Source organism: Coturnix japonica, chromosome 17 (genome assembly GCF_001577835.2).
Source record: "Coturnix japonica isolate 7356 chromosome 17, Coturnix japonica 2.1, whole genome shotgun sequence".
NCBI lineage: Eukaryota > Metazoa > Chordata > Aves > Galliformes > Phasianidae > Coturnix > Coturnix japonica.
The window spans coordinates 7,463,053-7,488,170 of NC_029532.1; the positions used below are offsets into that span (position 1 = coordinate 7,463,053).

The window sequence follows — 25,118 nt, forward strand, 5'->3', positions numbered from 1 at the left end:
TATTGGTTAGTTCCATCTCCAATCCCTTTTTGTCTGACTGGCATCAGGGAGCGCTTACACACATTCTGCCAGTTCACTTCAGCCTTTCTGCCCTTCCCCACCCCCATTCACCCCCACTTTTTTTTCCTTTACTGTCACAAATGTCCACAAGGAGTCGGCCATGAAATCTTTGCTGATTGGCGTGATCCTGAAGGGAATTTTTCTGCTAGCAGGTAATGAGATCTATACAGTAATTGCAATGTGTCCTGAATGTTTGCGTGCCTGCTCAGGGCAGGGAGCTGCTGTGCGATTAATGGTAGCTGGAGGCATGAGAAGGATGAGAATTCACTAGAAAGGAAGAATGTTTTTATTTTGAAGAGACCTAAAGTTTTGTTTTGGAAACTTCAGGGCCAGGAATTTCCTAGTTGCCTCAAGATAACTGTGGAGCAGTCAGTGCACTCTGTGTATGTCTTTGCTACAGCTCTGCCTTGCTCTGAAAGCTGTCTGCAGAAATCCAACCTGGGGTGCTGCTCTGAGGCACGGGTCCTTGTTCTGTACTCAGGTGTACTTTGTAAACATGTCAGTGTCTCCTGTTAGTTCTGTGAAGCATTAGATTTCTTCGGATAGAATCTTTTTGCCATTTTCCTTTTTGCTTTAATGATTTAAAACTCCTTTATCAAGAAGTAATTCTTTAGCTCAGGGGACAAACCCTTAGCTGGCCTTTGCACTTCTGCGTCTCCTCCCCCACATCTCCTTGAGGAGTAGTGCTCGGTGGGAGAGAGGTCAAAGCAGTGTGTTGCCATGGAAATGGCAGTAATTGTGCAAATATAATTGTGGCCGGGTCTGTTTGTTGCTGCTAATTCTCTCTCTCTCCCCATCTCTCCCTTTGCCTCCCTTCCTCCCCCCCATTTTTCTTTTGGTAATAATACAAATCCTAATTAGGATGCACCAGGGAAAGGTTGCTCGGAATTCAGTTGTCTTAAGGGGAAAGGACGTCCAGCGTTGGCTGGGAAGCCCCACTGAACTCACGTTTCAAAATATGAGACCATGAATAGACCCAATCCTTCAAGTTTTTTTGGCATGTGACAGCTAAATTAGAATCTTTTTCTTTATATGTTTTTTCTTCTAATGTATTTATTCTTACAGTACAATGAATCTTTACTCATTAATAGCAGCTAGAAATTATTACATTCATTCAGAGAAGCTGAATGTGTGGATTTGCTTAATGCAGCTATGAAACGTTTCTTACCACGTCAGTAACAGTTCAGAATGTAGGGAATAAATTTCTGTTGGAAAATGATGCTGACTCTGAGAGCTTATTTAGCAGCTTCTGACTGACTGCTCCTGGCCCTACGCTTACTGGGACCGCGCACCCAACGCTGCTGAATTACCTGGAATCACAGAGCGGCTTGGGTCGGAAGGGAGTGTTTGAAAATAACCATCCTCGGATAGCAGCCTTTTAAATAATACTTTACTAATTTTTTACATAATTAATTCTATTGATTTGCATTTCTTAGTCTTTAACTATTTGAGCATGCTCGGTACACGTTTTAAAATCTAATAATGTAACAAATCACTGTTGTTCAAACAGTTTTGCCAATAATAAGAACAAAAGTAAATGTTTGAGCCTAGAAATTTAGAGTGCAAAGGAGACTCAGGAAGGGGAACTTGCTTTAAGTGCACACCTAGGAAAGGATGCCTGAGCTTTCCTTGGAGAAGCAAATTAGTTTTGAACTTCTTTTAAATCAGAGAGTAGTCGATATTGTGAAATGATCTGCATTTCTGGGTGCTGTGATGGCTGAGACCAGAAATCTTTATTATTATTATTTTTCTTTCCTGAAGATGGGAAAAGTTCCTTTTCTTTCTTGAAATCTCTGGCTTTGTTTGCACTCAGTGATCTGCAGCCAAACCCCAAGTAAATACTTCTCTGCTGAGCTGAAATTAGCATCTAGGAAGCAATATTCAATTGAAATCTCCACTTTATTTTGGCGTAATTAAGAATTTGACAAATGAAAGATGTTTGTAGTTGACAAAAATCATTGGTGATAATGAAGAAGGAGAGAGGGAGGCCAGCTGCTTGCTGAAGGGTGTGATTATTGCAAGCTGTATAAGGAGCAGTGATGTAGAACAGGGCTAACTGCTAAGCAAGGGGTCACGCTGGCTGGAAAAAAAACTGTTGCTAGATTTTTACAACTCTGGCACAGTTACCAGTTCTAAAAACTGCTTCAGACTTTAACCTGATACTGTGCTGGCTTCTAGGGGGTCAAGGATACCTTTTGTTGTTTTAGAGATCTTTTCTGTTTTAGCCATGCGAAGGCCGTTTGCTGGCGGAAACAACGAGGGTGATAGAGACAAAGCTTGTTTTTAATTCCTCCAGGAAGAGCTGCCCTGCTGCTGCTGCTGAGCGTTTGCTTGTGAGGTTAGACAGGAGCATGTAAAGACCTGAAGTTGCCAGCTTATTCTTTTCACCCATTTTAAATAAATGATATAGAAATCACACCAGCTGTGTCCCATGGGAAAGCTTGGTGTTTAATTAGCCACCAGCCTGGGGTTGTGCACTCACCATAGGGACTAATTTGCCACCTGGTGTGAAGCACTCACCCACAGGTGTCAGCTGAGAGCTGGGAACAGCAGCACAGGCAGGTGTTCTTGCTGCTGCTCCTGGGGAGAGTGCTGGCCAGAGGGGATGTGTGCAGGCTGGAGGGAGAGATGGATAGCAAAATGGGGCTCTTGTTTGCTGCTGGTCCAGCCAGACATCTTAGAAACAAATTAATGGCCTGTCTCCATTTGTTATTCAGAACAATGCTATTTTCTCCTTGTTGCCCAAGGAAATAAATGTGACTGCTCTGATCTCAAAAGGGGTGGCATCTCAAACACTTTGCTGACCCTAAGTATCTTTCCAATGCCATTCAACGGCCTCTCCCCTGAAGTCCTCCTGCGAACCTGCCTCATACCATTCTGAAAGCCCTTCAATCAATCCACTGATAAGAAAGAAAACCCGCCCCACATGGTTCCTTAATTCTCCCCATCTTCTCCCACTCGAGGGTTCTGCAGGCCTAAAGACATCCATTATGCCTTTTTTTATTCCAGTGCTTTTCTTTCAAGTGTGGTCAGAGCTTTGTGCCAAAATCTCATTTCTGCCATTGCTTCTTCCCTTTCCTTGACAGTTACGATCTTTCTCTGTGTGCTGAGCATTAACTGCTGGAGAAAAAAGGAAGGGCTGAGGTAGTATTAGGAATTCTGAAGCTGAGCTTTTCTTCAAGGCAGATGTTACTGGCCAAATTCAGTGCTTTTCTAGAGGCACTACACAGAACAGTTCCCCTTTAATTTAAGACAAGTATAGCTGTGTCCTAGAGGGATCTGAGATAATGTTGCTGGCAGAACAGCTCTAGCATAGCTGAAAAGAGTAGAATTACCAGAGCTTCCTGTTTCTGTTTCAGTACTTCTAAGAGCACGTATATGTTAAGGTCTTATATTGGAACTGGAAGATGGTGTTGAGCCTTCACATATCTGCAGATAGCACTGTCAAAAGCAGCTAAATGTCTGGGCTCAGAAGAGTGAAGCAGCTTGGTTAGACAGCAGTACCAGATGTTTGTGCAAGACTGGCTGCGAGGCATTGCTGGGGTGTGAGGCACTTCACAACATCAGCACACAGATTCAAGAGGCTTCATATCTTTGTTAATTTTTTTATCATGCCATCAAGTCCGGTTCCAGTACTCCTAACACACCATCTACCCTCATCCCTTTTTCCCTCAGGCAACTCTCTAATCTCTTTGACGTGCCTATTCTGTCTAGTGGCTTTTCTTTACAACTGTCTTTTGTGTTTTGATTCCCCTCCTTTGTGTGTGAATTCCTTCTTTTTCTTTCTGCTGTCCTCGTTGTGCTTGCTAGGTAGATTCCGTGTGTAATGCTATTAGATCAGGATAATCCATGCTTGGCTTATCTGTGTGACTGTCTCTGAAGATTAGTGAAAACCAATGTTATGGGCTAGATAAACAGTGAACTGGTTCAGGAGGGCTCTAATGTCAGTCTGGAGATGCTCAGGAAAATGACAGCTGATTTTCATTAACTAGATTTGAGTGTAATGGTCTGTAATTTCATTGAGCCCTGTTGGGATGCACGTGCCTTGAGGAGACGCACTAACTGCCACACAGTGCTCTTCATCTAGTTCACTTCTGCCGGATTGGAAAGAACTGAAATCAGCTTGGTGCAAGTAGGACAGAGTGCCTGTGGAGCATGTGTTGTTCCTTTCTTGTAATGAACTGAGTTTTGTGAATGTTTTACAACAGGAGGGCTGTCTGGTTCTGTTTTCCTAACCATGGAATTTGAATTTTCTTAATTGTGGCTTCCCAGTAACTTCCTGGCTGGCGATCGAGTTAGATGCCCCAACAGTGTTGCTTAGAACATGCTTCAGTCAGATGTACAGACTTGAGTTTAAATGCACCAAATCTATGTGTGGAAGATGCATAAAATCCTTGTCTGGGCTGTCTTGTCCCTTTAATATCCTCTGCTGGCTCTCCCTGCATGCTTATTCGCTGTGTTGTCTGAGACTGTCTGGGAAAGGACAGAGGAGTCTGTTGGATGACACAGGCTGTAGAGCTGAAGCTCTACAAACAGCAATCTTTGCAGTATCTGGACAGACAGCACAGAGTTATCTTTTGTTGCTCTTATATTAGTAGTAGGCTGCTCTGCAGTGAGTGCAGGGCTTCATGCTGGCAGCTCTTGGGCTTCTTGTGCTTTCCTGAAGAGAATGGCTTAGAGAGCAGCAGTGCTGGGGAGGTCGCTGTGCCTAGCAGGCTGGCTCTGGGGAAGGGAATTGCAATCCCCTGCAGTGAGATCCCATTTCTAAATCTCTTTCGCAGGTGTGGAATGTGCTGTTAACATCAATGAGTGTGAGGCGGGTCCCTGCAAGAATGGAGCTGTCTGTGAGGATGGCATTGCTGACTATACCTGCCACTGTGCCCCTAGCCAGGATGGCATTGTATGGGGAGGGAAGAACTGCTCTGTCAAGCTCACTGGGTGCCAGACACATGACTGCCAAAATGAGGCCTTGTGTATCCCGACTTACCAAGCTGAGAGCCACGGCCACCTGTGCCAGTGCCAGCCTGGTTTCTATGATGCCACATGCTCCACACCAACAACATTTTCCTTTGCTTCCAGAGGGTATCTCCTCGTTGAGCTGCCCGTGAACAATCAGAGCAGGAGGGAGGGAGCAGGAGAGCAGCTTGCCAGTGTGTCCCTCCGGTTCCGAACCACCTTGCCCAGCGCCATCCTTTTTTACCGAGGCCATGAAGATGAATACTTGTTCCTGGAGCTCTTTGATGGCATTCTGCATGCAGAACTGAAGAGGCAGGATGAGTACCTGCTGCTGCTGGAGGGGCTGAGAGTTGATGATGGCCATTGGCATAAGGTTGAAGTTGTTCTGCAGAACACTGTGCAGCTCAAACTCTGGGACGACTCCTGTGATGCAGGTGTCTGCATGCAGAGCTCTCCTGTCCCACACAACGCCACTCCGATCCCACATGTCTTCCAGAGCATGTATATTGGAGGTGCTGAGGATCCACTGGCCAACAACACACAGAGCCAGCAGGGCTTTATTGGCTGCCTGGAAGACTTGCAGGTGGATGCTGAAGCTGTGCTCCCGGTGGCTCTCCCTGTGAGCGAGGTTTCCCCTGTGACACAGGGCTGTGACCGCACTGAGTGGTGCCTCTCTGAGCCCTGCTTTCATGGTGGGCTGTGTGTGGACCTTTGGACGACATTCAGGTGTGACTGTTTGAGGCCGTATGGAGGCCCTGCTTGCTCATATGGTAAGTGCCATGTGATTTACATCTGCCAGCTCCGTTGTCAGTTGGTGCTTCTAAGGTACTAGATAAGCATTTACAGTACCTACAGAAGCATTATTGTTTACTTGACCAGAGAGAAGAATAAAGCAAAACCCTTCATAAAGAAAATTCTTATTGATTCCCTGTCACTCACTCCTCCAGAACTTCTGATCAGATTTGTGGTACAGATATTATTCCTTGTTGAACCAGAGGCCCCGGTTCATCTTTGTATCAGATCTGAATAACTGTAGGAGAGTAGGGAAGTTGTTTTACTGTGAGAAGCTGAGCTTGAGCTTCAAATGAATGGGAATGTATTGCTTTATAAACAAGATAGCATTTCTTCGCCTTTTTTTATTCCCACAAGACTTAAAAGTCTTAAAAGTCTTAAAAGTCTTGTCCCTTTTTTTTGTTTGTTTGTTTTTTTGTATGTTTTTTTGTATAAAGTTGCTCTGCTGTGTCAGAGAGCTGATGTACATTTAATTTCATTTCACTTCCAGAACACCCAGCAGTAACATTTGGCCTGGAGAATTCTACTGGCTTTTCCTCTTTCATCCTTTCTGATAGCCTTGGTACAGACTTCAACATCTCCTTTTTCATTCGTAGTCTGAAACCTAATGGTTTACTATTGCAAATCAGCAATGAAACAGACCCCTGCCTCACTATCTACTTGAAGAATGGCAAGCTGAAGATTGAGATGTTATCTACAGATACTGTGACATTTCCAGAAAATTTAGTTGATGGGAGAAGACATTTAGTAGCTTTGTCTTTCCAAGGAGGAACTGTTGGTGCTCACCAAAAAGACACATATGTGGAGCTGGGACAACTGGTAGGAAGGCCTCTTTTAACTGGCTATGAAGTGTATGTTGGTGGACATCCTGACCCAGACAGCACTGACCTGTGGGGAGGGTATTTTAAAGGCTGCTTGCAAGACATCCAGCTGAACGGCCGCAAAGTGGAGTTTTTTCAGGTTGAGAACTACAGTCTGCCGGATGAACTTAACAGGACTCGAAATATTAATCTGGTAAATGGATGCATCTCTGATGACACCTGCAAGGTAGGAGGTCTTGTTTCTCTCTGTACGTGTGCAGTTGTTTATTGTCAGTGTGACTGCAGAACAGTTTGGCTGTTGCTGGTACCAGGGAAACAGAACAGGACACCTGCACTGTTGGGCCGCACTCCTGTGATGGAAATTCTTACCTCTCTTTGCCCTTTTATTTTTATTTTTTTTCATATAACTTTTCAAATCCGAGAGCTACAGACTTTTCTAGAATTAAACTATGGGAAAAACTCCTGTTATATTTTGAATTTTGGCAGCTGTTTGCTTTGATTTGAATACACACACACAAAAAGAACCAAAAAGCCCACCTGAAGAATAGCAGACTGGTAGATAATTAATATCAGAGGCCGTAGCAACAATAATAATAGCAAAGAAGGACATTTCCTTCTCCCCACCATTGGTGACATTGTACTGGCTGGAGTGATATGCTCAGAATAGCCACATTTTTCACAGAAAGCTTTAGGCTGGTGCCCAAACCATGACTACAGTAGTACTTGTATGCATCTGCACATGTAGAGCTTGCAGCAGCTTGAAGGTCATCATGCTGCAGACCGGTAGCTGTGTGGATGAGATGCCCTCTGAAGTAGTGTCCTTGCAGATGTGCCGCCAGCTGTTCTTTTCTAAACTGATGGAGTTCTATCTGGAGAGACTTTGTTATCAGCACTGTATATAGGGAGAGGCGGGGGTCTCGGGAGTTGCTTGCATAAAGGCTCTTGTACTTCCTTTGCTGCTGTTGAGTCACTATTTTAATTACTCTTTCTCAATTTGAACACCAGTTGTCACATTTTCTTCCACCAGGTTCTCTTAGATCTAAACACGAATTGTACTGCTCCTAAATTGTGCTATTTTGCTTTACAGTCTGAACCATGTCAGAATGGTGGCAGGTGCATTGTCACTTGGAATGATTTCCATTGCAGCTGTCCAGCAAATTTCACTGGGAAGTTTTGTGAAGAGAGAGTCTGGTGTGAAAGTGCCCCATGTCCTGAAGCTACCACCTGTGTAGATGTTCCAGCAGGATATGTGTGTGAGTACTGTTATCCTGCTTATGTTAGTCCTTAGGGTCTACAACCAGTATTCCTAGTTCTCACTGTTCTGATAAACACATGCTGCAGTTAGCACGCTAAGAATGGGGGCCAAGTACTGCTACAGGCAGCACATACTTCATGGATTTAGCACCAGTGTGCGATAGAGTGAAGGTAGCACTCAAAGATGTTTTCTTCTATTACTGAGACTTGATCAGGAAGGAGCCTGCCCTCTATTAGCGAGTGACTGCATGCCTTGTCAACACTGCATTTTTTCTCTAATGTTCATTCATTCCAAGAGTCTTACATTGTTTAACTAGGACAATTAATGTGTTTTCAACTAAGACCAAACCAAAGAGAATGAAGAAAACTAGTTAGTTTATGGTTCCCTGCTTTGAAAGGGGTGTTCTTAGTGGCTACAAGTGCCCAGGAACTCAGGATGTTCACCAGTTTTCAGCAGATTTGGATGTGTTGCTTTCCTGACTTACATCCTAGTTCTTCTGTAAGAAAAAGTTTTGTGTACAGTGCTGTGAAATCAATGAGTAAAAATTGCTAGATAAGAGCTACATATTATTATTAGAAGTGTAACTGTAAACAGGAAGAGCTTTAATGATGCCAGCCACTGAGCCTCTAATCCTACTCATGTTAAGCTTACATGATTCTTAAGGGAGGAAACTTGCCAGGAAACTTGCATTGGCCTGCTGCAAATATTACACCTACTGTCTTTCAAACCCCTGATGCAGTATTCCTTTATTTATAGGTCTGGCTAATGCAACATTTAATAGTTCTGCTGCCATTGAATTTACCAGCAATACATCAGTGACTAGAACTCTGGGCAGCCTCCTCGTGGATTTCAGAACCAGAGACGAAGACGCTGTTTTGCTTCGGGCTGTGGAAGAAGTGGACTCCTTCCAGATAGCTATTAAGAACTCCTCCTTGCTTGTTGACATCAGGAGTGGGAATAGTATTGAAGGTGTCAGCTTCATGAGCCAGAATGCTGTCACGGATGGTGCCTGGCACACAATCTCTGTGTCCATGGAGGAACCTTCTGCACTGTCTTCCAGATGGGTGGCTCATTTGGATGGGTCTGTTAATATGACTCTGCAGGGAAATGCTGGGAACCTGGACTTCTTAAAGAACAATGCACTGATTGTTCTAGCTGAAAACTTCACAGGCTGCCTGGGGCAAGTGAAGATAGGAGGGATCTACCTGCCCTTCACCTCCCATCTCTCATATCCTCAGCCAGAACAGTTCCAGCAGTCCAGCAGAAGAACTGTCCAGTTAGGCTGCACAGGGGCTGATGTTTGTGCTTCTAGCCCTTGCAGCAATGCTGGCATCTGCAAGGACTTGTTCAACTCCTTCAGCTGTGCCTGCAGTGGTGGCTGGGAGGGGCTGCTGTGTGAGATTAATATTGATGACTGCCAGTCAAACCCATGTGTTCATGGGAACTGCACTGATAGACTAGCAGATTTTCAGTGTGAATGCTTCCGGGGATACATCGGGAAGAAGTGTGACATCAATGTGGATGACTGTGTGCGGCACCAGTGCCAAAATGGAGCTACCTGCATTGATGGGGTTTATGGCTACTCCTGCAAGTGCCCAGCGCAGTATTCAGGACCTCGCTGCGAGTGGGTACCTTGCTTGCTTTGAGTTAGGATAGAGAAACCCCATATAAATAGGACTTTTCCTTTCGGCACTTGGGGAATTTTTTAAAATAACGTTTATAGCATTTGCATTTGTTTGGAAAATTCCAGCATATTTTAGTTACAAAGATATGCTTCATATCGCTAAAGGAAGTAGGAATCAACATATTAGTTAGACTTCCATCTATTTGTGCTGTTTAAACAGAATATTGAGATAAACATTTAAATGGTTGAACTTCAGTTCTCAGATCCACCCAGGTTGAATTTCCTGTTCCTTGCTCCATTTCTGCTGCAGATAATTATCTAGTGCTTGCACTTTCCTTTTTGTGGCCCAGCTGTGGTGCAGTTTGGTATTCCAACAATATCCTGTCATTAGTTCTATCTTCTTCAGCAAGAACAGGCAACTGTGAGAAGGGTCCCAGTACTGATGCACTGCTACCACATATTCTATAAGTTGTACAAACTCCTTTTTGGGGGATGCTTAAAGTAATATTGGTTACTATGGATTATTTCTGGGACTTTTCCCTTCTCAAACTGTGTCAAAGCCCTTCCTAGAAAAGCCAATGACTGCTTATGACACTTGCCAGCTCATACTCCACTGTATCCAAGCATGCTTTTACCTTCCTCACAGCTGATGTTTTTAAAGGTGATCTTCTGCTTTTCCCAGATGGCCGTTCCCACCTGAGCAGTGTGGTAAGAACTTCACCTGTCTGAATGGTGGCAAGTGCACCACTGAGACCTGGGGAGCCAACTGCACTTGCAAGCCAGGTTTCACTGGAAGGAAGTAAGTCTTATTTTTCTTTGCTCTTTTTTTTACATCTGTGGGATAGTTGAAGTGGTTCAAATGCTTCATCCTCTTATGTACCTCTTATATGTCCTTTTGCCATACAAATGACTCCTCCAAAGTATACAGTTTATTTTTAGAATGGGTGGGCTTGATATTATACTGTTAGCAGTATCAATTTTCACAGCATGCACCACTTCCAAGTATTTCTTTTGCCTCGTGAGGATTATTTAACTATGCTAGAGAATCATACTGGCGTCAATCATACAGAAATGACAAGTGGACAATTAGCGTGTGTAAAACTTCCACATTGCTGGACTCTGGAGAAAGCACCTAAGAAAGATGTAACAGGAAGTTTTCATATAAATGAGGTTTTTGTGGGCTGTTTGATCTCGTGTTCTATGACACAACAACGTACGTGAGAAATTTCATTTAACTCTAATAGCTTTTCCTTTCCAGTTGTCAAATTAATATAAACGAATGTGATCCAAACCCTTGCCAGAATGGAGGTACCTGTCAAGACTCCGAGAACAAATTCAAGTGTTTGTGCAGTGCCAGCTACACTGGAGAGCGCTGTGACATTAACGTAAGCACCTCCTTCCTTTTGCTTTTGGAAGCTCTTCTCTGTTCTTCCAAACTTTGAATTATGAGAAGCATCAGCAGTAGGGTTAGTGTAGAATCCTTGGGTACCAGGGCAGTAGTGACTGCTGGTGTGTTGTGCCTTGGCTAAAGCACACTGGTAAGCACACTTGTTGCCAAAGAAACTTGAAATGTGGAACAATTTTGTGGCACTGCTGTTGTCTTCAACATTTAACTGCAACAAATTCTTCTCAGTATCCGTGTAGGCAGCCAGATGGTTTACAGAGCTGCCTCTTGGACTTTCCTTAGATTTGTACTTTGGACAATAATCAGGCTATTGCAGCTGGACCTACAAAAGACAGTATTACTTACATCTGCCTTATGCTCATAGTGGTGGTACAAAAGGAAAATTAGATATTGTAGTTATATCTTTTTCAAATAATGAAGACAATGAAGACGAATTTGATCCAAAGCTGGAAATGACCAGCAGTAAATATAATGCTTGTGGAGTGCTAAGGCTGTTCTCACTGTCAATAGTGTAAATAAGTAAGGAGAGGAAAGAATGTGGAGGACAAGTTGACAGTGAATAAAATTCTCCCATTTACATTAAGTAGGAAGCTACTGGATAATATAAAATGCATAAACCAGGAATGGTTGATCCAGCTGAGTTCACACAGTGTGACAGAGATGCACCAAACAATACAATAGTGTCTCAAGTGTTAAGATGTATTTTTTTTTTACTCTGTCATCTTCTATTCATCACTTTGCTCTCCCTCCCAGTTTCTTGGAGAATGGAATTTAAGCTGGCATTTTGTCTTGGATGAGCTTAATTACAAAGTAGCTTCTCTCTCCAAAGATCATCTGCCTTGAAATTTGTTTAGAGATGACAGTCAGATACATCAATCTGAATGTGATAAAAAAGTAGCATGCTTCTATCTGCTGTGTCTACTTCTGCCAGGATGGGCAGTTTCTGCAATGCTTTTCTTTTTCTGCATAAGGAAAGCATTGCTGTTTGAGACTGGAATCCTTCCTGTGCTGAAGCTGTTACATCACACACACTTGCTTTTTTTTCTGTAAAGCTGTTGCATGGGCAGATAGCTTGTCTGGTAACCTGGGAATGTACTAACCAATACTGCATGGAGTAGGCTGTGCACCAGGGTGGAGTCTGCTGCTGTTGCTGTTAGTTAGGTCTACATAATGCATGCACCATAAGGTCACCCCTGATGTTTCCAGTTTGCATGCATGGCCTCCTTCAGGTATCTGTCTCTTCCCTCCCTGGACGCTTCTTGTAGATTCTCTGGGTTCGTTTTCATCACACCCACTGCTTCCTGCAGAACAGCCTTTTCCCTCTGTTAAGGACGGTGCCTGTGGTGGCGTCAGGGAGGACAGGCAATGTCTAACAGGCATGTATGCTGTGAATGGCAGTTGTAGAAGCAAAGGCCTTGGCTGGATTCTGTTGCTCTTTCTCCTTCCTCCCAATAGCATCAAATAAAGAGCATGCAACAGGCAGCAGGGTAGGCTGCTAAAATCTCCCTCCTGTAGCACTGGTAAAGTGTGACTAATCTGCATGCTTGTGCAAAACTAGAACTAATTGCTAGAGCATGGCTTGAGTTTCTGCGTTCTCAGAACCAACTTAAACTGCAGTCATTTGAAAATGGAAGAAGAGCTTCCAGGTAGTCTGGGAATAGTCCTTCTGTCATGTATTGCTCTGTGACATAGGCAGAGACTGGCATCCAAAAGCAATAAATATTCGAGCTTGGATTCTTAGCAGATGGTATTTTTAGCAAAGAGAAATATTTCTTGGTTTCAGGCTTTTTGTTCAGGGTTTCTTTTAATGATAAAATTCCACATTTAAAAAAAAATAATTCTTTGTTGTTGCTTTCTGCCCCCTTCATTCCACCAGTATCAGAAGATGCTCATTTGACTGTTTCTCTGCTCTGTACTTGGGCCTTTTATCTCTTCCATCTCCCATCCACGCACTGACTTACCTAACATCTCCCTTCCTGCTGCAAGCTGTCTTCGAGTCTGTTTCACTGTATCTTTTACATAGTGTGGACATTTAAGTATGTCTTTCTAACTTAAAAGTTTTGAGCTCACCATTCGGTATTGATATTATTTAAAATCTTTTGCTCTCAGTGTTATAGAGCTCACCAAGGTGGCTGTGCTCATTTCTGTAACTGCTGACTGAATGCTCTGCATTGCCTTCAGAGGCACCACGGAACTTTTCTTAATAGCATTTTCCTGCTCATGGAAGTCGTAGCGTTACTGAAAAATTCACGTCAGTCTGGTTTGACTTTGTAATTTTTGTGTTTTGAATTGCCAGTTAAATCATACTGGTGACACCTACGTATTTTAGTCTTACAACAGTAAGGAGGCTCCTTAAAAGATCCCTACTTTGATTTGAATCTTATGGGGCTGTCCTGTGGAAAACAATATGGAAAGAATAGGGAGTGTGATGTTATTTGGATAGTTTCAGCTAATCTAATGCTGTCCAAATTGTTGGGCAGGCTCCTAACACGCAGCCATTTGTTACAGTTAGAACAGCAGTAGTTACCTTCATTAGCACGCTGCATGCAAAGGACAGCTTTTCTTTGTAGCAATTGTGTAGCCCCAAGATGAGTCTCACAAACTGCATTTAGTTTTGCTGTCCCGGTGCCAGTCAGGATTTACTGTATTGGGTAGCAGACCTTTCTTTGTTGTGGTCATTCCCAACATGTGCCCACTTGACTGACTTGACTGTTCCATCAGTAAATCCGTACTTGTAACTCGTCCTAATGTTAACTGGCAGCTTTGGTTGGAGAATATTCCTGCTGGATGTCACCACTTATGAATCAGAGGAAAATTTCAGGAGCTGTTGGTAGTTTTCTTTATATCACAAGTAATCCATTAAAAAAAAAAAAGTTTAAACATGTTTTGCTGAGAGATTAAAGATGAACACAAGCATTCCCTGTGTGGATGCCCTCAAGCCCTGTACCTCCCCTTTCCATTAGGGTACAGATCATCTGCCTTTTTTCTTTTCTTCCCTCTATTCTGACCATTTTAAGCTGTTGGACAGGTGATTGTAACCACTGGAGTTTCATTGTTTTTTTCCATTAATTTCTTTTACAGAAAGGGACTCCAGGTGCTTTCTTTCCCTCCCCAGTAATTGAAGTAGCTGTCCCTGTAGCCTGTGGCTCTTTACTGCTGCTCAGTATTGGTCTCATATTCATGATTCTCACTGCAAGGAAGAGGCGCCAATCAGAGGGAACCTACAGCCCAAGTCAGCAAGAAGTGGCAGGAGCTCGGCTGGAGATGGACAGTGTCCTAAAGGTGCCACCTGAAGAGCGGTTAATATAGGCACTGCCCTGGCAAGGAGACACACCTGCAAGGTCTGCTTTGACCTTGATCTTTTTCCAGCACTTGCAGCAGCAGATCCACTCTTATCTCAGTTTCTTTAAGGCATGGCAATGAAGACCTGGACTTAGAAGTACAAGGCAGTCTGTATATGTGGTGGCTGTTCCAGCTGGTTTCATTTTATTGAGTCAGCTGCACACCACTGGCTCACAGTGAGCCTCTTTACTTCATTCTTTCCTGCCCCATGGGCTGTCCCATACTTTTACCTCAGTAGAAGCTGTTGAAGTGCACCAGCTTTGAAGCTCCTCTGGCTCCATTACACTTTTCACGTAGCAATGGCATATTTAAAACCATTTTAAAAGGTAGAGGGTTAAATTAGGCACTAACAAAGATCTGTATATACTTGTAAGAAGAACTGGATAGAGGGTATTTATGACTGGTTTATACACAGTGTTCTATTTTTTTCACAAACTTCTTAATGTACTCAAAGCTTTTTCAGCTCAGGCATATGAGGTTTTCAAATCTGTTCTCAAAAAGCAGTTTTCAACAGCAACAGCAGCTGTGACCTCCTGCCCTGTGATGGACACAGTGTTACAGGGAATTGTCACAAATTACTGAAATCATTGGTTTATGAAGTAATGTTAGACATTCCCATGGGTACCACACAACAGAGGTACAGTTGGAGCTTTGCAGGTTTGAGAACCAGTGCTGGCGGTACCTGCAGTGTCTGTTGCCAGATACTGAACTTAGGCCTTACAGAGGGGAATTGGTGAGTGGGAAGAGTCACCAAACTGCTTCTGTACTGCTTGGACTTGTAGGGGACCGTGGTTCACAGCCAGTGAAAGGGAGGAAGTTCCAGTCAAGCACTGCTGTTGTCATTCTGATGGTAGTTTAGAGAGAGGTTGTGGGGACTGTGATGAGGGATATGAAATGCAGCCTGTCCATGGAGACTCTCAGTAACACCCTCTTCTGTCACAGCAGCCTCTGTGGGCACACCTTAGCAACTCCTCTGTTGTGGGAGCAGTTGGGGCTGCGGGAACTGCCCTTCTCCTTGCAGTTGGTGCAGCCACTGTGATTGCCATGAAGAGGAGGCGAGCAACTCAGGGAAGATACAGTCCAAGCCGGCAAGAAAAGGATGGTGCTCGTGTGGAACTGTGGAACGTAATCAAGCTGCCACCAACAGAGAGGCTGATATAAGAATTAGGGCCACAAGTCATCCTTTAACAATCATGGAACTGCTGCAGTATTTCTGTCTTAGGTCTTGAAATGTGTTGGTTTTTTTTTTTTGTAGGACAGGTCTGTTCTGCTCTAAGCTCCTTCACAGGACACAGGTAACTGCCTCCTGTTAACCTGGTAATATTCAACTGCTTGAAAGATCCTGGTTACGTTATTAGAGCTCATTCCAAAGAAGTTTTGTAGAAAATTGGTCTGTGAGCAAGGACAGTGAAACCCAGGGAGAAAGAAACATTCAGGAGGGGCTACTGAGAAGTAAGTGGTGGCTGCGGCACAGCAGAGAGAGGGTATTTAGAACCACTAACAGAATGCAGTACTGCAGGTCAGGAAGGTGGTAGGGCCAAGTCCTGCAGTCATCCAAGGGCTCATATCTGTAGTAACTGTCACTGCCTTGCAGTAAGTATAAACTGCACCACACAGGTAAGTAAGAACGTAAGTAAGAGTGAGGAACAACCCACAGTATTAAGAACTTCTTTCAGAAATACACGTGCCTGTGCTCCCTCTGTAAATCCAAGGCTGGTGGCTGACCAATGGAATATGATTCCCAGAGCTGCTGCTGTCCTTCCACAATGGGACCAGAGTTAAGAACCACTTTGCTACAGTAGACACTAAAATCTTTTCCTAAGATTAGACTAAAACATAGGAATACATTAAGTGCCTTTTAAAGACTGCGTGACCGGTTACAGAATTACCTTTTGTGAAATTAAAACGTTTCTGTGATCAGATTTGAGCAGTACTGAAGTGAGCACAATGGATTTTTCCCCCATCTTTTCCTAGCCTCAGTATCTGCCATCCACACAGAGCAAAAGAGCTGGCATCCATAGAATGACTGCACAACAGTCCTTAGTAAGACATTAAACATTTGAAGGTTAGATGATGCTTGTGTGAAGAGGGGCAAAGGAGTTGTTTCAAGGCCTGTACCATTGTGGATGGCCAGGTTTGGGCTCATCGATACAGAAGAGTGGAATTTAAATAAAGAATATATTGAACTTTAATATAGAACTATTTTTTGGGTTGTAGCACAGCATTCATTTTCTACTTTTGCTATAAGAAGGGATATTAATTTTGTGGCTTTACTTCCTTTGTTTCTGTTTTAGCTGATGAGTGCCCTGTTTTTTTCCTCTAGCATAATGTGGTAAAGCCTGCAGAAAGAACCACAGCAGAGCTGGCCCAATAAGGTCTCAAATGAGCAGGTTTTCAGGATAATTACTACAAGTATCAGTGTGAAATATTTAGAAAATAGTGACTGCTTTTTTATCTCCAAAATACGATTAATAAGCAGCGTGTGAATCTGCGCCCCACACCTCACTGCCACTGGAAGAGAATGCTCTCCTGTTACGCTCCTTTTGCTCTCAGATTATTATTTTTTTCAAACTGTAGCTGTTAATTTCTTCTGTAATTCTAAGCAAAGGGAAGAGACAAAACCACTGATCAGGTCTGTCCAATTAAGAACAGCTCTTCTGCATGTGTGAAACTGTTGATGTAAGGTGAAGAAGGAACATTTTGAAAAAAACAGAACAAAAGAAACCATTAGAATGTGTGACTTCGTTAATATTTCATAGGTAAGGTCACTTTTCCCTAATATATAATATTAGAGGAAAGTTGAAAGAGAGTGTGGTGATCCCACCTGGCTGTGGTTTGGGAAGGAGCTGGAGAGGACAATACTAATAACTACAGAAACTACCTAACATCAGTTCAGGGAGCTTGCTGTCACTTTGATTTGTTTATTAGCAATGCTGCTGTTACTTTTAACGAGAATGATTTGCTTTTTGTATTTTCCAGATGCTATTTAGGAGGGTCTAATATACTTCTAGAATAGAGATGGTTACACTGTCCCGTCACCTGGCTACAGGGGGAATAATTCAGTTGCACACCTTAAGAAAACAGTGAGTGCAGTTTTTTCCCTAACAGCATTTGGGCAACAGAGGGTAAACAAATGAAGCAGGAAATGCTTTTCTGGGAGTGCAGGTCTGAAGGGGAAGAACTGTGCAGAGCTGGTTACCACGTCTCTAGGGAAACAAAAACGCAGGCCTGGTCTGAGACTTGCCCTGCCTTACGCTAAGGGTGCGTTTATCTCCTGGGGACAAAGGACTCACACTCGTGTCAGTGGGCTGAGGCAGAGCCCCGTTTCATGTCCTGCCCCAGTCCTACTGCATAATCTTTACTTAAATTGCAAAGGTATGTGTGTTTTTTCTCCATCCTATAAAGCTGCAGCAAGATTAAAATATGCTTCTGATTTTCCCCAAACTGTCCTGATTAACCTCCAGGTTGGTGCCAGGAGATGAGAATTACAGCTACTTTTTAGGTCTGCTCCACTCTTTTGTGTTAAAATTGTAGAAAAACGAAAGCAGCAAAAGGATCTGAATGAACAAATTTTACTCTGACCTGTATTATTGTGTTGTAAGAACTGACTATTACTGAGCTACTGAAATATGGTGAGAGGCAGGAAGTAGCTGCACATCCCCCAGCAGCAGACACCAAAACCCAGAGCTGCAAGCAGGGGATCTGTCTGCATCTCCTGCTGTTCCCGGGGCAGTCAGCAGGCTGCTGCTGCTCAGATGCTTTACAGGATTAGTAGAGCAGATGTTTGTATTTCAAGCACCCAAAGCCAGTACTAGGAAAAGTGTAAAAATACTTCGTCAGTGTCTTGAGCATTTCTGCTAAATAATTTATGAAAGTTCTTTGTTTGTTTTTTTTTTCTTTTTTTTTTTTTTCCAATAATGAACTTAACTTTCTTTTGATATTTAATTTTTGAATATATTTTTTCACAAAACTGGATTTGTTGTAGTTAATTGTGATCCTGATTTCTTTTCTAATTGTAAATTTTATAATTTGTAAAAAAAATATAATAAAACAACAAAAAAATAATAATTTAGAATTTCTCTCAAAATAAGTTTGCAATAAAAACACGTACAAAATAGACCCAGTTACCACCATCTGTGATTACCTGATTTCTGGGTTGCTGATTTTGGTCTATAACCATTTGCTCAGCCACAAGCTTCTGTTTCTCGATATTTCTGCCACACACCGTAACTCTGAACAGCAAATCTGCTCAGCAGCTACAAAGTCCTGCTGTAGGAATCCAGAAGGGAGCTACTGAAACCTGCTGCATTCTCTGTTAACCTGTCCTGTGTGTGTAGTGACACACTGTACTGGCTAAGCAGAGCCAGCAGCGATACTATTCACCTGTACAGTTATGAGCAAAGACACAAAATCAGCCTGTATTTAGAGCCCTGATACACCTGACAGCCTACACCAGGGCAGATGTCTGCAGCAGCAGAAACTCTGTTCTGGAGAAATGGGGTACAGCACAGCAGCAGAAGGGAAAAAAAACAGGAAGGACCACACTTCAGTCTTTACCACATCATCTGACCCATGTGGCTGGAGAGATTCTACCCACAGCCAGGACTGAATGTCAAAGGAAGTTCACACTCAAGCATTTAGAGGAACATTTTCTCTGTAAAAAGACTTCACAGATCTCTCCTACCTCCATGAGTCCAGAAACCTCTTCTGTAATCCCCAGCTGCAGGGACTGAGGCAGAAGTTGGAGGTGGGGCCAGCTGGGCTCCTGATCTGATTTGTCCTCAGCCAGTGCGTCATGGGGGTGCTCAGGCTGTGCTGCTGTTGGTAGTGCAGAGGTACAGCTGCACCGACACCACTTACCCCACACAGTCTTGGGAACTCCACAGAGCCAGTGTCTGGTGGTAGTGCCACAGGAGCTGCTGGTGGAGCCCGGCTCCAGCTGCGGGACAACTGCAAGCCTGGCAGGAGAGCCATTAACAGGCAGAGCTCAGAGTGAGCAGCCTGAACTGGAGCACCCGGAAAGGAGGCTAGAACATGGAAATAAATGACTGTGATGTACTGTGCGTGTCCCTGTGCAGTGAAACACCCAGAGCCACTGAGGTACACCACTAAACTGCACATCCAGTTTGCTGATGTGTAACAGCAACGCATCAACATCATGGGGTTGAACAACCACCTTGGTACTGAGGTAACTGCTGCAATAAACACAAGCAGGTGAGCCTGAAAGTAGAGACAGGTAATCAAAATGCTTGCCACAGAGCAACGGGCCAAAATGAAATGGATTTAAGTTATAAAAGATGTGAAAAAGTTTGGTGTGTGTTCCTGAGAAGACAATTCTCAGTATTCCTTTCAGAGAAAATACACTCGGTTTCTGTCAACTTGAGCAAATATTCCACAAAAAAATTTCCATAGGCAAATGCCCTTGCTTCAGTTCTATGCATCCAGTAAAAGAGTGGTGAGATTTCATAGAGCTCCTACTCTGCCAAAATGTTTAACTCTCTTCAAGCAATGGATTTTACAGTGCTACACAATGAATCACATGCTCTCATTTGCTTTGTGATGGCAATCCACTGCGCCATTCGAAATCACGGGCACAGGATCATCACAGAGCTGAGTGTGGTGGAACCAGGCAGCTCCTGGGGTGGGAATTCATCTCGTGCATTGCCACAAACTTCTGCAGTTCCCGAAGGACGTTGGGGGACCAGAGCAGCTCGTATCATCACAGTGCAGAGATTTACAAAACCTACATCTGTTAACCTGCAGCAGTCACAAAGTGGAACAGATTTTTCCACACGTGGATGTTGTACAAAGCAGCAGCAAACAGGCCTCGTGTTCACTACTGAACAATTAAACCCGACAGTGTTGGAAAAGGCACTTTAGTCACAAAGCCTGAAGGGTAAGAATGTGAAAAGCGCAAAACACATTAAAAAATTACCAATAAACTGCATAAATCCCATTGTGCAAATAAATGGACAGAGTTTGGGAAACATTCAGCCAGCATTTACTCACGTGCTCTTCTGAAGGCAGCACATCACACACTCCTATTTAACAATAGATACGCTGCTGCACACGCTGCCTTCTGCAGTGTCACTGAACCAACCATTCCTATGGCTGGGTAAAGGGATATCACTTCTCCCTGGCAAATGGAGTCATTTGTTACTGACAGACTCTAACCACCTCCTAAACTGAAAGAAAATGGAGCAGGTGCCAATCTCCTGTTTGAGTTTTTCACACACATGTAAAAAGCAGGAAAAAATGCAGGCAGCACAAACCATTCACTGCAGGTGAGAAAAAAATCAGTGTGTGGCAAGAAGAGGGAAAAATAGACGTGAAATTCAAATGGCACATCATCTGAAGGGCTACCCAGTGCTTGTATGTATCCGTCACATGTGAAGAAGGGGTTTTTCATCTAACTCACATTAAAGGAAATCTGCAAATTCCAGACTGGACATATATGTAATGTTTGTACAAAACAAAATGGAGCTATTGTCTTAGACTTTAAATATTTTACTATGCAATACTAAAACCATCTGTCTTCCAACACAAAATGAAAATACAAATTCAACTGAATGGCTTGTAAGAGTAACAGTGCTTTACAGGAATATTAATGCAACACTACGGTCTTTCTCAAACTGTTTGCATTTCAGATATTAGGAGTAGTTTTTTTGTATTGCACAGACTCAAACGCACAGACAGCCATTTTCATACACTAGAGTAAGAAAACCTCCAAGATTATATGAATAAAATAGATACATTGGAAATAATTCAGATAAAGCTTACAAGAATTTCCCCGTGTGTTCAAAACGATTTCATTTATCAAAGGCTTAATGGTGATGTGAATACCTCGATGCAGTCATGTTTTAAATGTGACTCTGCCCAAATACAAAACAAATCCAAAAAAAGCACCACTTAAGTAAAACAGAAATGATCACTGCAAAGAGAGCAGGTTTGAAAGGAGCCACTAAGATTAAGATGAAATTTCTTGAGAATACTATTGCCACAGCGAAGTGTCTTAGAAATTCAGAATGAACGTACCCTTTCACCTTTTCATTACATTTTTGTACGATGTGACCCCACGGTCCTTTCCATGGTCCAGTTAGCATCTCGTTACACCAGCAAATGGTGCTCATCAAAAGCAGGATAAGGATTGTGGTTTTTAAGACAGGCTGAAGGAGTGGAGAGCCTTGCAGACCAGAATGAAATCCCACTGCTTCAAGGTAGCAGTTAGCACTTCTGAAGTCCAGCAGTGATGGGCAGCTGCCAGGGATTGGCCTTCCAGCATTACATTACTCACTCAGCTCCACTTGAGTCTGATTTCTGTCTGTACAGACAAGCGCTGCAGCTTTCATCTCGCTGCACTTGGGCTCAAACTCATCAGCCATGGACTTTTATACTTCATTTTTTCTTTTTTTTTTTTTTTTAAATAATCAAGACATTGTTACATCCCATTCATATACTGCCATCTATAATGCTTATATATAGTATTAACATACACATACGTAAGAACTAAGATACTCTTTATGGATTCTATTTTCTGATATATTTAACAAAAAATAAACAACAACAAAAAGTAAAAAAACAAACACAAACAAACAAACAAAATCAATTGCTGGTGTTTCCAGTTTCCCAACAGGGATGCAGGACCAAACCCTGAGCATCTGCTCTGTGCTGTGGTTTCCTTGTAACGAAGGACTATGACAATTCTACACCAGAGGACCCCGTCACCTCTCAGTGTCAGCAGAATGGGGGAGAGAAATGAAATATTTGCAACTAAAGTTCACCCCATAGTATGACCGAAATGAATGAATGGCTGACAGGACAAACTTGGAGCCTAATGGATTATTAACTCAGTACAGCCTGGAAGTCTGGGATTGTTTGCTGCACTCCACACGGGAAAGCAAAATATTATAGTTATGTATGCAACACAGGAAAAACTGAGCTGAACACCATTCAGACAGGCAGAAAGAAAACACTATTGTGGTGAGCTGTGTCATGCTGCTGGCTGCTCTAAGGTCTGAAAATACATGGAGTAAATTCTGCTTCAGTAGTATTGTCTGAAAAGCTATGAGTGGAAAACCAAGCTAAATCAAACCCAAACCCAACCACCCTCATGCTTTGATCAGTGCAAGAGTCACTTAGTGGCAGAGTGTTTAGTGGCAGAAAGTGAGGGAACAGTTGCAGGGATCAGGACAACATGGGAACTCCCCAGCAAAACAAATTGTGGGCAAAAAGCAGTTGTGTGAATTGCAGCATGGCAATGGTCCTGCAGCCATAAAAGAAATGCTTGGTTGTATGCTGGCTCAAAAACAAAACAAACAAACAAAAAAACTCCACAAAAACACCCTCTGCCAATTCCAAAGGGACATCAAAAGGCCACTGCGAACATTACTCAAAGGTTTCCCATTGCCTTCTGAGCTGTTCAACCTTACCTGGTGTGGATGACACGTCTTGCTTGGTCTTTTTTAACAAATCTTCAAATGGATCTTTTGTCTCCTCAGATTTTGAGGACAGTAACACTGACTCTAAGCCCTTAGCTGGCCTGGAAGGGATCAAAGGGGGTTCATTAGACAGAAGAGCTAGTGCTTGTTTGGTATCTACCTTGGAAGTGGACTTGCCCACCTGTAACGTTCTGGTTTTAGAAGGGCCACTTAAACATGCTGGCTGTAGAGAGCTCACTGGAGAAGGGCTCTGCAGCAGTAAGGAGCTAGCTGGAGACATTGCTGGAGCCTGGCTGAACAAGTTAGGCATGGACAATGTTGAAATGTTTGGCTGAGGTCTGTGTGGTGGATAGAAACTAGAATTAGGAGTTATGAAACTAGAACTATAAGCATGACCTAGGGTGGGGGTAAAAGAGCCCCTTGGGGGCCTAACAAGAGACACTGACTGGGGTCCTGGCACCGTTTGTGTAAATGGATTAGGAGATGCCTGTAAAAAAGGTGGCAATGCTGGAGAAGGATAACTGAGTGACTGGACAAATGGTGCAGCTGGAGGAGGCATAAAGTCACTTGCCACTGATGCAAAGCCAGCTCCTGAAAGTGGGGTGGCTGAACTCTGCAGGCTGCAGGAACCTTGCTGGGGAGCACTGCTTTGCCAGCTGGCTGTTTTTAATGGATCCAGCAGATTCAGAAGGTAGTCACTTTCATTACCTGTATTATCTGTCTTCACCTTGACAGGCTGGAGCATCTCTGCAGTGCTGGTAGCACCGGACAAAAGCTGAGATGAACAAGAGGAATAATTTACAGACTGCTGGACTTCAGGTTCTAAGGACAACCTAGCAACTCCTAAGGGCTCTGGGATAAGATCTGAAACCAACTGGCTACATCCTGTAGTGTGAGTACTGGGAATTTCTGTTGGCCCAGTTGGAGTCTGATGCTTGGAAGCCCTGGGTGCTGGCGGTGGAGGAACTATCCCCAGTTCAGGAGTCTTTCTTCCCTGTGGCCTAGGAATGGTGATATTCCCTTGAGCGGTAGGATTTGAGTCATCCTTTTCTGCAGGAGCCAGAATGCTGTCTCTGCTCCGGGGTCTCCTTGTGATTGGTGGTGCATTACCAAGTGCAGTCAGGGGCCTTTCAGGTGAGCTTTGGGAGTACTTGGTAGGAATAGCCATGTCATCATGACCCATATTCCACAGCTTGTTGTAAGGGTGAGACAGCTTCACTGGTGGCACAATCCTGTTCCTCTCAGACCCGGCAAGATCCATTCTCTGCAAGAAAACAATGTTAACTTTCACTGATCTCCTCTCAGCATGGATCAGCCTGAAGACAGACTGTTCAACTGTGAGTGGACAAAGACCTGTCCACAGTGTGAACAATGAAAGGAGAGGAACAATTGCATATAGCCTAGAAAAGGCAGGAAAGCAGAAGCAGAACTCTGCAGTTTTAATTACAACACTGCCTCCAATAAGTTGTTCACACATGATATATTGTGGCATCTGTTAGCCAAGTAAGGAACATGCATGTATATCTAAGGTACAGAAGTGGTAAAACTTGAGTTGTACAGCAAAAGCTGATGAATTAAATATCTGGATGTAACGCTAAATTGAATACTATTTTAAGGCAGAAATGACATCCTTTTCTGTCTGAGTTTGTCACTTTCTCAGCGGTATATATTCAGTGAAGTTCCTCAAAGAATATTTCTCTTCAGCAATCTAGATTGTCCAACTGATGTTTTAATGAAAAAAAGCCACTGTCTTTCAATTGAGACTTATTTCAATAGTTTCTTAATTCAGAAATGAACTTTGAAACACATGGACAAATGGATGCACCTATTCAACACTAAGAAAATATTTTCCAAGGAATAATGGAAGACAGACAACCCTGGTTCTTCACAAATTCCCCCAGGGCAAATGGAACTCTATCCAAACCTGGTAATCAAATGTGCATCGCTGATCTTCCTCTTCTTTTGGAGTCCGCAGATCTTCTAGGCTCTTAGCCTGGCTGAGAGGCTGAGGCTGTGTTTCTACTCCTAGGCTGGGGAAAATGTCTTCAAGGAGGTTGATTTCGGTGGTGTTGCTCGAGATGAGAGGGCTTGGAGGCAGAGGCTTTTTTGCCTTTTCTGGACTGACAGCTTCTTCCCCATCAGCACTATCAGATTCTTTCAGAGCCCGGTATGGCTGAGGCCTATAAGACAGGAAAACAAAAATCCTGCTGCAAATGACTGTCTTCCTCTTATTTTTAAAAACAACTATTTACCAAGGAGCTGGATGGCTTTACAGACTGTTTTTGGGTAGCAAAATGCAGCATACAGCATCTCACAAACAGCAGGCATGTGAGCAAAATGACTGAGGGCAGACATACAAAGATGACTTTGGCACTCAAGTAGTTTTCAGAAGGAAAAAAAAAAAAGGAAGATGGAAGTAGCTGGA

At 43.3% G+C, this 25,118-nt stretch overlaps 2 protein-coding genes across 17 annotated transcripts in view; one reads left to right on the forward strand and one right to left on the reverse strand.

The window, feature by feature from the left end:
• Nucleotides 1-18,323, forward strand: part of CRB2 (crumbs cell polarity complex component 2) — a 67,359-nt gene extending 49,036 nt beyond the window's left edge. For 4 of the 7 annotated variants that reach the window (XM_015879030.1, XM_015879031.2, XM_015879028.1 and 1 more), the window contains 7 exons: nt 4,842-5,786; nt 6,299-6,855; nt 7,717-7,882; nt 8,641-9,508; nt 10,191-10,307; nt 10,767-10,893; nt 13,995-14,489. In XM_015879030.1, the coding sequence (XP_015734516.1) occupies nt 4,842-5,786; nt 6,299-6,855; nt 7,717-7,882; nt 8,641-9,508; nt 10,191-10,307; nt 10,767-10,893; nt 13,995-14,222 (3,008 nt within the window). In that variant the 3' untranslated portion in view covers nt 14,223-14,489. Of the gene's footprint in view, nt 1-4,841; nt 5,787-6,298; nt 6,856-7,716; nt 7,883-8,640; nt 9,509-10,190; nt 10,308-10,752; nt 10,894-13,994; nt 14,490-15,197 lie in introns of those variants that run through there. The other 3 variants (XM_015879029.2, XM_032448080.1, XM_015879034.2) reach the window with 3 other exon arrangements.
• A 2,423-nt stretch (nt 18,324-20,746) lies between these two features.
• Nucleotides 20,747-25,118, reverse strand: part of DENND1A (DENN domain containing 1A) — a 191,700-nt gene continuing 187,328 nt past the window's right edge. For all 10 annotated transcript variants that reach the window (XM_032448085.1, XM_032448086.1, XM_032448083.1 and 7 more), the window contains 2 exons: nt 24,618-24,873; nt 20,747-23,957 (listed from right to left, as the gene is read on the reverse strand). In XM_032448085.1, coding sequence (XP_032303976.1) covers nt 22,641-23,957; nt 24,618-24,873 — 1,573 coding nt within the window. In that variant the 3' untranslated portion in view covers nt 20,747-22,640. The remainder of the gene's footprint in view (nt 23,958-24,617; nt 24,874-25,118) is intronic.